The following is a 16,122-nucleotide window of genomic DNA, read 5'->3' on the forward strand; positions in this document are numbered from 1 at the left end:
TTTTTTTTTTCCAGAAATGTTGAATATGAAAAATGTAGTTGTTGGTGATAATACTTCAAAACAGCTTGCTAATGAAGAATTTGAAGTCCATGATGAATTGCGTACAAAGAAAAAACATGACAAGCATACAGCAGAAGGAGATAAAAACAGAGGTATATCAAATTAATGTTGGATTTTTGTTTCATATTTAATATCTCATTTGATGTTCTATTTAAATTAACTGATAAATCTATAATAGAATTGTGTAATACCATATTGAAGTACTATAGTGCTCTTTTTTTTTCCAGAAATGTTTTCTATGAAGAAATTATCTGGTGGTAATAGCTCTTCAAAGCAGCCTACTACTCAAAATCTAGATAAAACAAAACAAGCATCAGATTTGCAGCATATGTAAACAAGTTTTAATTATTCAATAAAAAATAATAATATAGGTGACTAACATAGATAAACTGACATGTTTTAATGAAGTTATGGATGAATTGAGAACAAAGAAAAGACATGACAAGCAGCCTGTAGAAGAACCTCAAAACAGAGGTACTATACAAGTGTTTTCAAATATGATGTTATAAACTATGATCTACTACCCTTGTGTGTGTTTCACTTCCTTGTATCTGGAATTTCTTTACTCGACATTGATTATATTGTAGTGCAGAAAGAGCATTTAAAAATGTGCATTATTGGCATCTCTTTTGACATCATTATTGGATAGTAATGAACTATATTCACTAAATATGAACTAAATTAAGTATGTTATGAAGAATTTTTGACATGTTATTGAAATAGCTTAATGATACAACAAATTTTAGTGTTAAACCTTAAGCGGTAGTAATGAACTATATTTAATAAATAATGAACCAAATGACAGTCAGTAATGAAGTAAATATCACATTTTATTGAAATATAATGTTAACTTACTTCATTAAGTCATGCGATTGCTTCATTACATTAGTTTATTACTTCATTTAGTCATGCTATTACTTCATTCAGTCATGCAATTTAGTGTCAAATATGATGTTAACTTTTATACATTTTATATCATTATCATTATTAATTATAAACATATGTTAGGTATGAAGAGGATAAGGGGAACTGAGCAAGAACATACTTCACCTACTGGGGAAGATGTAAACAGAAAGATGGTAAAGAATGCTAAGAAAGCGTCAAAGAATGTTGATAAAGTTGCTGCAAATAAGGGCACAGGAGTTTCTGACAGAGTTCTGTGTCTTAAAAGAGGTCCGACAAAGTTTGTTGAAGCAATAAAATCTCTGAATGAGGAACAACAAAAGGCAGTAGAAGATATGGGTTTTGGGAGTCTTCTTCATTTCAATTTGACCTTTATTCCAGCAAAGCTTGCATATGAGATACTAGATAATTTTGATATAGATACATGCGGAGTAAAGTTCAAACGAGGAATACTACATATCGGCGATGATGATGTCCATGCCACGCTTGGTTTACCAAATGGTCATTTGAAATTTGAAAGGAATGGACATCAAAAGTTGGACAAATTCATCAACGAGATTGCTGAATCTTGTAACCGAGCTAGAAAAAATATGGATCCTGATATGTTTATGGAAAAAATGTTAAGTGATGTTGAAGGTGGGGAAATGTTCAGGAAGATTTTCTTGATTTTATTCGACACAATCTTGATTAACCCCTCTGGAGACGGATACTTGACAACACAGATTGAAGAGGTAATCGATGACATTGATAATGTCAAAGATTATAATTGGTGCGGTTATGTGATTGATTCTCTCCTTCATGCCCACAAGGTTTGGGCTAAAGACAAGAGCAAACCATTCACTGGGCCAGTTTCATTTCTGGTGGTAAGTAACTAAAATATATATCCTTGAATTAATCTGTTTTAAATATGAAGTATTATTTAGAAGTGATGAACTAATGCTAAGTTTCATTTTGTAGCCATGTTATGTTGATAGGATTGTTCTTCAATCACGGCTCGTCACAAGAACATTCCCAACAATCAAGGGCTGGACAAGCAAACTGCTAAACAAAAGACAGAAAATGGAGCTTGAGCCTGGGCCATTTGGAAGAGGCATTAAGGAGGGTATTTTCAATCCCCAAAGAAGCAATCTGTTTGAATTGGGTGGAAAGCATGACATTGCCAGCTCATCTTGCATAAAAGGAAGTGATATCTCTGCTGCTGCAAAACGTAGAAAGCACTTTTTCAAAGTTATGGGAATTGCAGCTGATGCACTAAGTGAACTTATGAAGAATATAGAAGAAGAGGCAGAAGAGGTCAAGAAAGATGGCTGCTCTAAAGTTGCAGCTAAATGCTCATTGAAAATGATGGGCGTGCAAGAGATGGGACAAGAAGAAGATGGCATTGAAATCCAAAACATGTCTCAAGCAATGCAAGATGACGACGTTGATGATCCAGAATTTATCGCTGCAGTTGAGAAAGTAATGAAGGTGGCAGAGCTAAGAAAAAGATGGGAAACTGAAGGTCCTTCGTTTGATTTAGGATTTGAGGTTGGAGGAAGGAACGTAAGTGGATGAATGGCTTCTTGGTTGAAAACTTGGATGTTGTAGTATGAGAACTTTGTTTTGTTGTGTTGTAATTCATATAAACAATGGGATGTAACTAACTGACTTATTTTGTTTTGTATTTGGGGATGAACTAAACTTATTTTGTTGTAAAATATGAAATGGTTTTTGTAACTAACATGTTCTATTTAGGCAATGGAGAACAGTTGTTCATTGGGTTTTGTTTGTATTGTTGTTTATAATTGACAGGTTGATAATACACCGTCAAGGGACATATATCCCGGGAACTATATCTTCGAGGCTGTACAATTCATGCCCGTAGATGATGTGAATAAGGTAAAATTTTACCTTGCTTTTTATTAAGTCTGTTTGAAGTAATATTTCAGTATAATGAAGTAATTATCGTACTGAATGAACTATTTTTTACCTTGCCCTTTATTAACTCTGTTTGAAGTAATATTTCGGTATGATGAAGTAACTGTCATACTGAATGAACTATTTTTTATATAATACTACTGGCAGGGTCTTAATGTACAAATGACAGATGTTACATCGCCATCAAACTTCAGTGTTGACGCATGCCTTATGGATAACTTAAAAGCTAATATAATGGAGAAGGTAAAATCTGAATTTTCAAAAGTATACATCTCAAACAATGAAATAGTTTGTCTTTGGAATAAATAATTTTCTAAATCAATACCAGGATTTGAATACATTATGTGTTGTTCAACATGGATCAAATGTGAGATTGCATATAGATGATGAGCCAAAGGATGATGGTACCAAGGTATAAATCTAAATTACATGATTAAAAATCTTTATCACCCTACTACACACAACATACAACCATGTGACATGATCCCTTTACTTGTTTGATCCATGTTTACAAATGTCAAACCTAACAAGCACTGAATACTTTTTACTTCATTATATTAATAATTTGGTTCATTACGTAGAAGATCCAGTTCATTATGAATTAACTATCTTATTTAATGAAGTATTTTGTTATGTTATTCTACTTCCAGAATCTTAGTATACAAATGGCAGATATTACACAGCCATCAAAGTTCAGTGTTACCTTGCCTTTTATTATCTCTATTTGAAGTAATATTTCAGTATTATGAAGTAATTGTCGTACTGAATGAACTATTTTTTACCTTACCTTTTATTAACTCTGTTTGAAGTAATATTTCAATATAATGAAGTAACTGTCGTACTGAATGAACTATTTTTTACCTTGCATTTTATTAACTCTGTTTGAAGTAATATTTCAGTATGATGAAGTAACTGTCATACTGTATGAACTGTTTTTTATATAAATCTAAATTACATGATTAAAAATCTTTATCACCCTACTATACACAACAAATGTCAAATCTAACAAGCACTGAATACTTTTTACTTCATTATATTTATAATTTGGTTCATTATGTAGAAGATCCAGTTCATTATGAATTAACTATCTTATTTAATGAAGTATTTTGTTATGTAATTCTACTTCCAGGATCTTAGTATACAAATGGTAGATGTTACACAGCCATCAAAGTTCAGTGTTGATGCTGGACTTATGGAAAACTTAAGAGTTAATCTAACGGAGAAGGTAAAATAACAATTTGAGAAGTATACATCTTAAATAATGAAGTATCTTGTCCCTGAAATGGATCATTTTCTGAACCACTACCAGAATTTGAATACACCGTGTGTTGATCAGCATAGATCCAATGTGAGATTTCATAAAGATGATGGAACCAAGGTACAAATCTAATTTATGAATGTCATACTCAAACAGCAGTGCATACTTTGTACTTCATTTTATTTACAATTTAGTTCATTATGTAGAATATTAATGTGGATGCGGAAATTCAGTCAGTGTTGAATGCTTATAAGGATATAGACATGGATGATGATTTCATGGAAAGTTGTTTGGTTGGTAAGCCAGTGTCAACTGAGCTCATTGTTTACAACGCCAACAAGGTAAGCTTGTGCAAAGTCATAGATAATTTGAAGTTTGTTCTTAATATGATGAAGCTATAATAATTGATTTATTTATTGCAAACAATAGATCAAAACTTTGAAGGAACGGATGGATGTACGTACTAGAAATGAGAAAACTGTGTCTCATGCATTGAGATCTCCATTCAATGAACGACCAGTTAAGATTACAAACAAGCTCAGTAAAGATGAAAAAGAATCATATTACTGGATTCTTACAACACATAAAACGGAAAAGTATGATTTCTAAATTGTTTTCTAATAGTGTATCGCATTATTTTTACTAGTATGTGAAATTCTAACATATATTAAAAAATATGCAGACTTGAACTTGTTTATGACGATGACGTTGTAAAAGTTACAAAGATGGAAATGTGTTCCTTGATACCTAGGAAATTAATTGTGGTTGGCGTTATAGATGCATGGGCTTCCTACCTCAACAATATGGAAGAATTCCGATCACTGAACTCATCAAGGCGACTATTTTTCACCACTTATCCATGTGTAAGTACATATTATTTAAATTAAATAATATTAATTGTTGTGAAAATCCTAACTATGTTAATATACAGTTGTATACGATTGTTACAAAGCCTCAAAACATGGATGTCAGCAAAATCATTGCAAACTTCTACAGCAACTTGGACAGAGAGGTGAAGGAAATACCGAATTTCAAATGGGAACATGTGGACACGGTACAAGCATCATTCTGAAGTATCTTAATTTTTTATGAAGTAGTAATTTGAAAAAATGAAGTTAAAGCTATACTGTATAAACCTATGAAGTAGTTAATTGCCAAAATGAAGTAATAAAACTTAATAGTGAAGTAATAGACTCTAAATATGAACTATCTATTTACTGTTTTGTATGGGTTTAGGGTTTTAGGAATAAACTCAGCTGCTGTGTTGTTTCATATTCTTCAGATATTTAACAATACTTCATTCTCCCAGTTTTTTACTTCATTCGTGTGATCTTTTACTTCATTACATAGGTCTTTTTCCCCATATGTGCGAATGAGCATTATTATGGTATTTGCTTTTGCTTCAAAAGAAATGGAATTGTTGTACTAGATAACTCTGAAAATGGCGACGACAATGATCTCACAACCAATTATAGTGACATTCCAGAGACGCTGGTTTGTATTCTTCACATATGATTTAATTTTATTACACTTACATATGATACACAACTAAAAATAACATATATTTTATTATCCATGCAGAGATCATATTTTTGTCACTTCCTCACCAACATTGGTCTTCACAAACAGTGCAAGACAATATCCAATGCTGAAATACAGAGATTCAAAATGCCATGGAGAACTTCTGAAAATGTTGAAGACTGTGGAGTATTTCTAATGCGCCACATGGAAACATACAAGGGTGAGCGCGAAGGTTGTTGGAACTGTGGTTTAAAAAAATCAAGTTCAGGTGTTCTCCAGAGCTTGAGGGCCAAGTATTGCTCAGCATTGATGTTAGCAAATAACAGCCATACAAGCTTCAACAACAAACAAGTTACCGCAGCATACTATAAAGAGGAAAGCAATAGCCATGTAATAGATGTTGAGAAAATGATTGCAGCATATTTAAAGAAAAAATGAAGATTTTAGCAGATTAAGTTTTGATATATACATTGATCTGTTTTGAGCAATTCAAAATAAAGTACTTCGCTTATTAATTTTGTTCTATATTAGATTTAAATGTCGCATTGGATAATAGATATAGTTCATTGGGTAGTTAATTTGTAGAATGAAGTAATAAATTATAATAATGAAGTGGAAATCTATAATAATGAAGTATCAGACTTTTATTATGAAGTATCTATTTACTGCGTTGTATGGGTTTATGGTTTAAATTTAACTGCTGTGTTATTTGCTCATACAAATGAAGATTTTTGCAGATTAAGTTTTGAAATATACATAAATCTGTTTTGAGCAATTCAAACTAAAGTACTTCGCTTATTAATTTTGTTCTATATTAGATTTAAATGTCGCATTGGATAATAGATTTAATTCATTGGGTAGTTAATTTGTAGAATGAAGTAAAAAATTATAATAATGAAGTGGAAATCTATAATAATGAAGTATCAGACTTTTATTATGAAGTATCTATTTAACTGTTGTGTTATTTGCACATATAAATGAACTAAATATTCTATTTAATGATATAATAAACTCATATCAATTAATAAGCTAATGATCTGTTTTCATAAAAAGTTTAAACTAATTCAAATTCAAATTATAAATGAAATAAGAAACTACGGGTCTGAAGTACTGAACTTAAAAAATGAAGAACAAAACATATTCCACTGAAGTAATAAACAACAAAACAGAACTACTGTTAGAGAACAGAACAACAAGCATCAACATTGTTGTTTCCTCTTTTTCTTCTTCTTCAACTCCTGTATCTTGTCACAATTCCTTGAATCATGCTGACCAATCTCGCCACATTTTCCACATTTCCTTCCAGGCTTCGACAACTCTCTTATTTCTTTCTCAAGTCGTGAAAGACGTCGACCAGAACCCTTGGTGCTGACAACATCAGGTGGATGAACTTCTATTTCACTAGGGACTTCTGAGCCATAAAAATTCTCAATCATCTGTCTCTTTTCACTTATAGACAATACATTTCCCTCACCAAGTACTTCTTTTTTCCCTTCAGCCATAATATGTCTAAATGCACGAATTTTATCACCATCTCCCTCTATAAGCCGTGCGATATCATAAAAATCTGCATGCATATCCCTGTATTCCTGCTTCGTCTCATCCACAGCAATAAATGACTCAATATTATCATCAAAACCAAAATGCACAGGCTTGACAAATTTAGACTTCAACCAGCGTCCTCCATGTAACTCATCAGGGACTAACTTCAATTTTTTGTTTCTCAAGATCCAAAATATGTGACTGCAAACGAGCCCAAGCCTCTCAAACATCTTACAACCACATGCATATGAATCACAAGAAATTGAGTATGAAACTGTCCAGTTCTTTGAGAACTTATCATTCAACACATAAATCTCATTCTCACCAACGGTTGACACTGTCACCATGGTGACATTATCGACTGCTTCCTCAATCTCACTCTGAATTAGTTTGAAACCACTGTCACTGTAAATTGTTGATGCATGCTTCTCAAGAGCCGAATTTGTTTTCAAAGTTGGAATTGTGTTAAAATCCAAGTATTCAAGCCTATTATTGTTGCTCCTTTGACCATCCAATGCATTGTTGTAATACATAAGAAATTCAACAAGATTAGATCGAGACTTGGAGTACCTCTTGAAGAATATGTTCTGAGATTCAGATATAGATGTGGTCTTTATCAGTGAACTCATTGGAAAATCCCTAAAATATGCAGGAACCTGTAGTTCATCAAGTAATAAAAATACTTCATTTATTGGCTAATATACTTCAGCAGACAGAAAATATGTTTCCAAAGGAGGATACGTACCCAATATTTTCGTGAGTCAAACATAGAGGTAAACCACTCATTGTCCTTAAGCCCATATTTTTCCATTACATTATTCCAGGATTCTTCAAATTCTTCAGGCTCTATCAACTCAGACCAAACACAACTATTTAACTCCTTTTTCAAATCTTCATTGCCAAGTTGACTCTTTGGTAACTTTTCCACAACTTTAAACATGATGTGCCACATGCACCATCGATGTCTTGTATCAACAAGGACTCTTTCCACAGCAACCTTCATTCCCAAATCCTGATCAGTAATGATCAATTTTGGTGCAGAACCCATGCATTTGACAAAACGTTCAAACAACCATGAGAAAGAATCGGCATTTTCCTTAGATAATAAGCCTGCACCAAATGTTACAGGTCTTCCATGGTTGTCTTTTCCTGTGAACGGTGCAAATATCATGCAGTACCTGCATTAAATCAATTCATCAAAAAGATTCAGTAAATGTTATGCAGTACATGAATTATAAGTTAGTTCATTCTGTTTGGTAAATACTTCATCTTGTCGGAGTTTTACTACATTCAACTAAGAATTCTAAATAATTATGCACTCACTTCATTCCAGTAGACTATTAATTCATTATTGACAGTTACTAGTACCTAAAGTCAATGTTTCATGCATATGCAAGTTGATCACATCAATAATCATTTTACTATAAACAGCATTATAAGTTAGTTCATTCTGTTTGGTAAATACTTCATCTTGTCGGAGTTTTACTACATTCAACTAAGAATTCTAAATAATTATGCACTCACTTCATTCCAGTAGACTATTAATTCATTATTGACAGTTACTAGTACCTAAAGTAAATGTTTCATGCATATGCAAGTTGATCACATCAATAATCATTTTACTATAAACAACATACTTCATACCTGTTAGTTGAATAGGTTGTGTCAAACGATACTATATCACCGTAGAGATGGAAATTCTTCTTAGCAATGGGATCACACCAGAAAAGACGAGTGAGCCTATCTTTGGAGTTCACCTCAAAATCATAAGTGAATGCCGGACAATTCTCCTTCTTTCGGCTCATTTCATTAAGTATCATCTGTGCATCTGCCCCACGAGTAAATGCTCTCAAGTCGCGCCTATAGTTTCGAACTTCTACAACCGTACACCCAACATAATCCAGCCCACCAAGAACCTCATTCAGCAACTTAAAAGTCAACGTAGGACCTATGTTTGCACTTGCACAATCTAATATAAATTTCTGATGCATTAGATCAATGTTGCGATTCAGCCTCATGAATCGCCTATGGCGTCCCTCAACCATATCATGATTATGTTTTTCTTCAAATTGTTTGACAACATAACCAATTCCCTTACAAAACTTAATCCCAATTTTAGACTTGCAAAAACACTTCCTAGAAGAACGTCTTCGTTTTGACTCATGCCCTTGCATTTTATTTTTCTTCTCACCTTCTCTACTGCACACAACATATAACCATGTGACAAGATCCCCCTCCTTCTTTGATCCATGTTTACGAGTGTCAAACCCAACATGCCGTGCATACTTATTATAGAACTCAGTAGCATCATCAAGTTTAGGAAAAATCTGTCCTACATAGGGCTTTAGTTGGGATGGACAGTCAGGTAGGTATGACACTGATATAAAACATGCAAACTACTGTCAGTGGAAAATTAAAACAAACAATTTATGCCTACAAATTTAGTTCATTATAACAACAGTTTAGTTCATTTAGTTGTTTTATTACTTCATTATAACAACAATTTAGTCGAATTAATGGCATACTTTAATGTGCAAACAACACATCAGTTAAAGATGTTACTTCATTATAATATTTTATTAATTCATTTTAACAGTGATTTACTTCATTATTAATATCAGGAATTTAATATTCAATAAGAATAGAAGTTCAGTTTTAATGGTTATTACTTCAGGATAACTTAATTTTACTTCATTAAGAGTACAAATCGCATATACACTACAATAATATCATAATTTAATATTCAATAAGAATAGAAGTTCAGTTTTAATGGTTATTACTTCAGGATAACTTAACTTTACTTCATTAAGAGTACAAATCGCATATACACTACAATAATATCAGAATTTAATACTCCCTCTGTCCCATTAAAAATGCAACGTTTTCCTTTTTTGGTTGTCCCATTAAAAATGAAACGTTTCCTTAAATGGAAACAACTCTATCTCTACTTTTTCATCTCTCTTACTTTACTCTCTCTTCATTAACTCATAAAATAATACTACATAAAATCCCGTGCCGATTCTCAAATGTTGCATTTTAAGTGGGACGGGGGGAGTATTCAATAAGAACAGAAGTTCAGTTTTACTTGTTATTACTTCAGGATAACAAAACTTTACTTTATTATGAGTACAAATCACATATACACTACAATAATATAAGCATTTAATATTCAACAAGAACAGAAGTTCAGTTTTTAGCTCATATTTCCGACCATTTACTTCATTATTAATATGTCTACACTACAGACATGAAAAACATCGAAAATAATACATTGCTCGATTGGAAAAAGTCACGAACCTTCAACTGTGGTATTATCTAATTCTGGCTCTAAATCTGAATCTGAATCCGTATCAAAAAGAGATCCTCCTGGATTAGTAAGATCATCCATAATCGATCCAGTTGAAGTAGATCCTAATCCGTCTTCAACCTCGGAATTTGTTGATGTAGATCCTAATCCGTCGATATTCTCCATGAGAGTCAGAATATTGCCAAATTGAAGCAAAACGCGATGGTGAATCAAAGGCAGATCGTAATTTAAAGTAGAACGCGATCGTTCGTGGAAGGCAGATTGAAGAAGATTGTAGAAGAACTTGATTGAAGAATTGAACGCGATCGACGAATTGAAGAACTTGATTGAAGATCGTGGACCGCAGATCGTGAATTGAACGAGAATTGAAAGAGAATTGAAAGAGAATTGAAGGAGAACGACGAATTGCGATTGAACGAGAATTGAAGGAGAACGACGAATTGAAGATCGTCGACGGCCAGATTGTGAAGGAGAACGTGATCAGCAAGTTTTGCATGTTTTGATCGTTATTTTTAATTTCCTAAAATACCCCTCAGCAAGTTTTAATTGAATAAAATTAAAAATAAATTGTAAATTAATCCTAGCCACAAGATTAAGAAAATGGAAGGCCCTAATTTAGTCTCTAGTTCGGCCCTTAAGAATGGTTCGACATTGATCACAACTCTATATATATATATATATAGGGGTACATTACCCTCCTTATCATCCCCTGGTATAAAACATAGGACTAATATAATCCCTTGGATCTATTAATCTAATGGCTTTGATTAAATGTCAATCGGTACATTATGATACTAGTTTCGTACATCAAAGGGAAAAATTGGATAAACAATTATATAATCCAGTTTTAAAACTGTAGCTCCATGATTTCAGCGTAAATTATGATTCTGATTCTTAATATCAATTGACATCATTCTCTCTCCGCCATTTCATCTCTCACGTCTCCCTCAATTCTACTCTCCACCAAAACCCTAGCCGCCCTAAATTCACGAAGAAAAATAGTTTTCTCCTCCATTTGTTGGCGTCAAGACGAAGTGAAATACACAGTAGGTCGCAGTCTCTGATATCTCGTCGGTTTATGATTTTTTTTTGTAACGACGAGCGAACAATCGTCCAGAATTTTCTGCAGAGAACGAAAGTAGGTAATTTTCACTCTAATCACTCTCTCAATTTCTCGATTTTCAGTCTGCTGCTTGTTCCGTGAATCTTGATTTCGCTACTCATGATTGGGCTGCTGGTAATTAGTGTTTTTCTGCAATTTTCGTTTTGATTTCGTAGATTTTTGCCATTTTTTGTTCTTTTGTTCAACATTGATTCGAAAATTGTTCATTATCACTTCATTCTGATGTTGTACATTATTTTCGGGTTGTATACATTATTCCCACAAATTGGTACATTATTTCACTTTGATGTTACATCATTTAGTTACATCTGTACATCATGTTCCATTACATTATTTAGCCATAAATGTACATGAATTGATATTGTTGTATGTGTTTCTGACTAGGTTCAACGAGTGCAAGAATCGATTACGAGGACGTCATAGCCAACGACATGCCCATTGCATTAGTGCAACGACTGACATTAAAGATTTTCAAAGATGTGCTACATTATTATTGTGTTGTAGCATGTCATGTACAAAAATTGTATTTTAATGTATATGTCACCTACTGAGTAATGTAGATTAAAATTTGTTTGATGATGGGCAGAAGTTATATCCATTCCCCAAGGGTGTAGTACCAACCTGTAGCACAACGTTCACTAAGGGCAAGGAGTTAGAGTCGTTCTCATAGGGTTCAATTATTTATTGTTTGGTGTAGTAGTAATCGTATATTAATGTGTAGGGTTCATACATTACAAGACGACATTAAACTACTTCTTACGTACATTATTATAACGTTTTCTTACATTATTATTCCGTTTACGTACATCAAAAACAAACAATAAAAACATAAATTATATACAAGCGTTGGTAATATGTCCTAGCCCGATGGGTTACTAAATCCTTGTGGAAATGATTTATTTCCCTACTCTTGGTGAATGTTTCCTTAGTGAGTCGGTACTACAACCTAGCCTAATGGATTGCTAAACCCCAATGGTATGGATTGAACATGCTGCAAGACATTAAACTACTTCTTACGTACATTATTATAACGTTTTCGTACATTATGACATCGTTTACGTACATAAAAACAAACAATAAAAACAGAAATTATAGACAAGCGTTGGTTATATGCCCTAGCCCGATGGATTAATAAACCCTAGGGGAAATGATTTATTTCTCTACCCTTGGTGAAAGTTTCGTTAGTGAATCGGTAATACAACCTAGCCCAATGGATTGCTAAACCCCAATGGTATGGATTCAACGTGCTGCAAGACATTAAACTAGTTCTTACGTGCATTATTATACCGCTTTCATACATTATTGAACCGGTTACGTACATCAGAAACAACAATAAAAACAGAAATTATAAACAAGCGTTGGTAATATGCCCTAGCCCAATGAATTACTAAACCCAACGTGAAAGGATTTGTCTCCCTACCCTTGGTGAAGGTTTTTTTTAGTGAGCCGGTACTACAACCTAGCCCAATGGATTGCTAAACCTAAATGGTATTGATTCAGCGTGCTGCAAAACATTGAACTACTTCTTACGTACATTATTATATCATTTTCGTACATTATTATACAGTTACGTACATTATTATATGATATTTGACACAATCAAGCTAATGACGAAAATATGCTTAATTTAAACAATATTTGTGGATAAAGATGCTGCAAAATCAATAAGATAGTCAACTAAAATATTTAAAATTGAGAAAGGAAAACAAATCAATGCAAAATAACTACTAAATCACGATAGGCGTGAATTATGGAATGAGAATAACTACTCAAAATGTTAACTTACTTTACTACCCTTTTCGATTTTTTTAATGTTTAAATTAATTCCATGTGGCACAAATATAGACCATTAGATGTCAAGAATCAATATATTGTTGGTTCTATCACTGAGGAAAGTGATATTGCGATTGTCCTCTTATAACTAAGTTCTAGCCTTCTTCTTAGGCACTTGATAATTTCAAGCATAGCTTGAAGTCTCATACTTCAACATATATTCGATCATTACTTAAATGCTATTCAAGCTTCATAGGGCTTCTACGTTCGCAACAAAGTTCACAAATTTCACATTTCACTCTCATAGTGATTTTATACGATACCTTGTATTTCATTGGTCATAGATTATCACCACATGAAACTTCATTCATTCACAGAACAATCAAGCATGTTTATCCCCATAAGTCATATGACGTTCCATAGCATAACATCCATCGTATATTAATATATGTAAAGATTAACACTTAGTCAATGCATCATCCACACAATCGCATTTCCAACTTCATGCGGTTCATGTCCATCTATTTCACAATCACATAATTGCAACTATACATGCGTCACACTTCACCTTCACATTTTCAAAATCATATAATTTCAACCAAATATGCATTAAAATTTTCGCCTTCCAAATAATCAACATGTACGTCCTTCAAGTTAAATTTGCAGTTTGAACATGTAATAACAAATCTCAACATCAAGCAACACGTATTCACAATCATACTTCAATATGTGATACATCATGCCTCATTATTAAACAAAAGCAATTACACATTTGCATAGTGTCTCCCGTTTCATAACTTCACCACATTTTCCAAAAGCCATAGTATTTACTTCATATTTCCCCTAGGAGTTGCTTCGTAGCAGTCAAGTAATCACAATCATATAGGATTTCATTCATCCAAGCGCATAAAGTCTAACACATATTTGTCGATTTTCTTTATCGAGTAAAATACAAGTTCACTTGCACAACATCATTCATCATTCTTGGCATAGTCGCATTTAGCAATTTCATATCCATGCATATTCGTCATTTCATACTCCAAGAAAATCTCCAAATGTCACAACAATTTCCATTCATTTCAATTTCCAACATTTCATCATTCAAATCAATATTCAAAGATACGGGTTACCTCATTCTTCGTGGTTGAGCGGAGACGAGTCATGGTGTTGAGCTTTCGATGATTATCACTTAATCAATTTACACAATTTCAGATTTTAATACAACAAGACTCTTGGGTCCAACGCGGAAAGAACTGAGGCTCTGATACCAACGGTAACAGCCCGACATTTTAGGGTATAATAAATACGGTGACTGCTACTAAGGCGAACTTACAAGCAATAAAGACTTAGGCTAGGGTTTCATTCAATGAGATTTGACCAAGGTATTTAACGAACTATTAAAACAATAAGTCAACGGTTTAATCAAGAAAAATCTAAAGATGAATAGATATCATAACTATGCTCAAAGGTCAAGGGTTTAATGTAAATCCAACAAAACGCATTATGTCTCGATATTCTAAGCAATAATGAAATAGTTCAAAAGCGATGATACTAAGTTTTATGTTTAGCGGAAGCAACCAAGAGAAAAGTGAAGAACATGTATGAAGACACAACTCCACTTGATGTTTCAAACGATCATATCATTATTCAATTTATTAGCTCAACACCGCCACCCGCTCGTCACCGCTCAACCTGCACATAGGGAAAACACATGCAGGGCTGAATATTTTAAACATACTCAGTGGACTCATGCCAAAACGTTTTAATAGTTATGCCACCCTTACCATAGTGAACTCGAGGTTTAGCATTTATTTAAGAATAGCATCGAGTATCACAAAAATATTTCATCGACTGGCCAGTCAAACAATACCTCCCATTTTCTCATCAATCAACAATATCATGGTGCGACGAAGTGTGGCCACACTTTCGCCCACGAGACCGGCCGACTAGCAAGGACGGCTCCCGATCTCCCGTGTACACTAGCCTGATAGGGTTTGCGGCCCTACTCAGACCCGAATTCGTTTATATAGCCCTATAGCCTAATGGAGCGCACTCGCAAACTAGGCATCAGGCACACACAATATCCAAAATAATCATAGGCATGGTATAACAGTTTAATCCACCCTTATTACTCCACTTTCATAAACTTGCAACATAAGAGAGAGTTTAAGAATAAAGCCCACCTCGATTCCTAGATCACAAGTATGTTCTTCTTCTTGCTATCACTCCGTGAGCGCGAGTTATCACCTTTAATTTATGTATTACAAGTAAGTCTCAATCATCGATCAAAATCATGCATGTTCCCACGTTTCCCTTTTTTTCCAACAATTAGTTTTAATATCACCATTCAAAATCAAAGTACGATTATCATATCGCTTCTATTCGCACAACACTCCAGATTTATCATCAAATCGTGTCACGCATGAGTGTTTCAAAACACACCCACACACGCACACGATCACACGCACCAACACACACACACACGGTTTCACACACGCACACACACACATGTGCACCCATTCATCAATTAATTTCCCCTTCACTCATTCTAAATGCATGTGGACCCAAGAACACCGATTAATCGGTAGATGAAGAAAAGATCAAAATAGAAATACCTTTTTCGATAGAATGAACGGTAGAAACAAAGTAGTAGCCTTGATTCTTCAACAAATTCTTGAATTTCGACTTCAATTCTTCACACAAGATGAAGAAATAATG

The 16,122-nt window shown here is 33.6% G+C and overlaps 1 protein-coding gene across 1 annotated transcript; it reads right to left on the minus strand.

The window, feature by feature from the left end:
- Positions 1 to 6,858: 6,858 nt before the first annotated feature.
- On the minus strand, positions 6,859 to 8,249 carry LOC125194818 (protein FAR1-RELATED SEQUENCE 5-like). Its single transcript, XM_048093036.1, has 2 exons — positions 7,947 to 8,249; positions 6,859 to 7,857 (listed from the first exon to the last, which is right to left on the minus strand). Exons 1-2 carry the CDS (start codon positions 8,247 to 8,249, stop codon positions 6,859 to 6,861), a joined length of 1,302 nt encoding a protein of 433 aa, XP_047948993.1.
- Between the last annotated feature and the right edge of the window lie 7,873 nt (positions 8,250 to 16,122).

Source organism: Salvia hispanica, chromosome 6 (assembly GCF_023119035.1).
Source record: "Salvia hispanica cultivar TCC Black 2014 chromosome 6, UniMelb_Shisp_WGS_1.0, whole genome shotgun sequence".
NCBI classification, from domain to species: Eukaryota; Viridiplantae; Streptophyta; class Magnoliopsida; order Lamiales; family Lamiaceae; genus Salvia; species Salvia hispanica.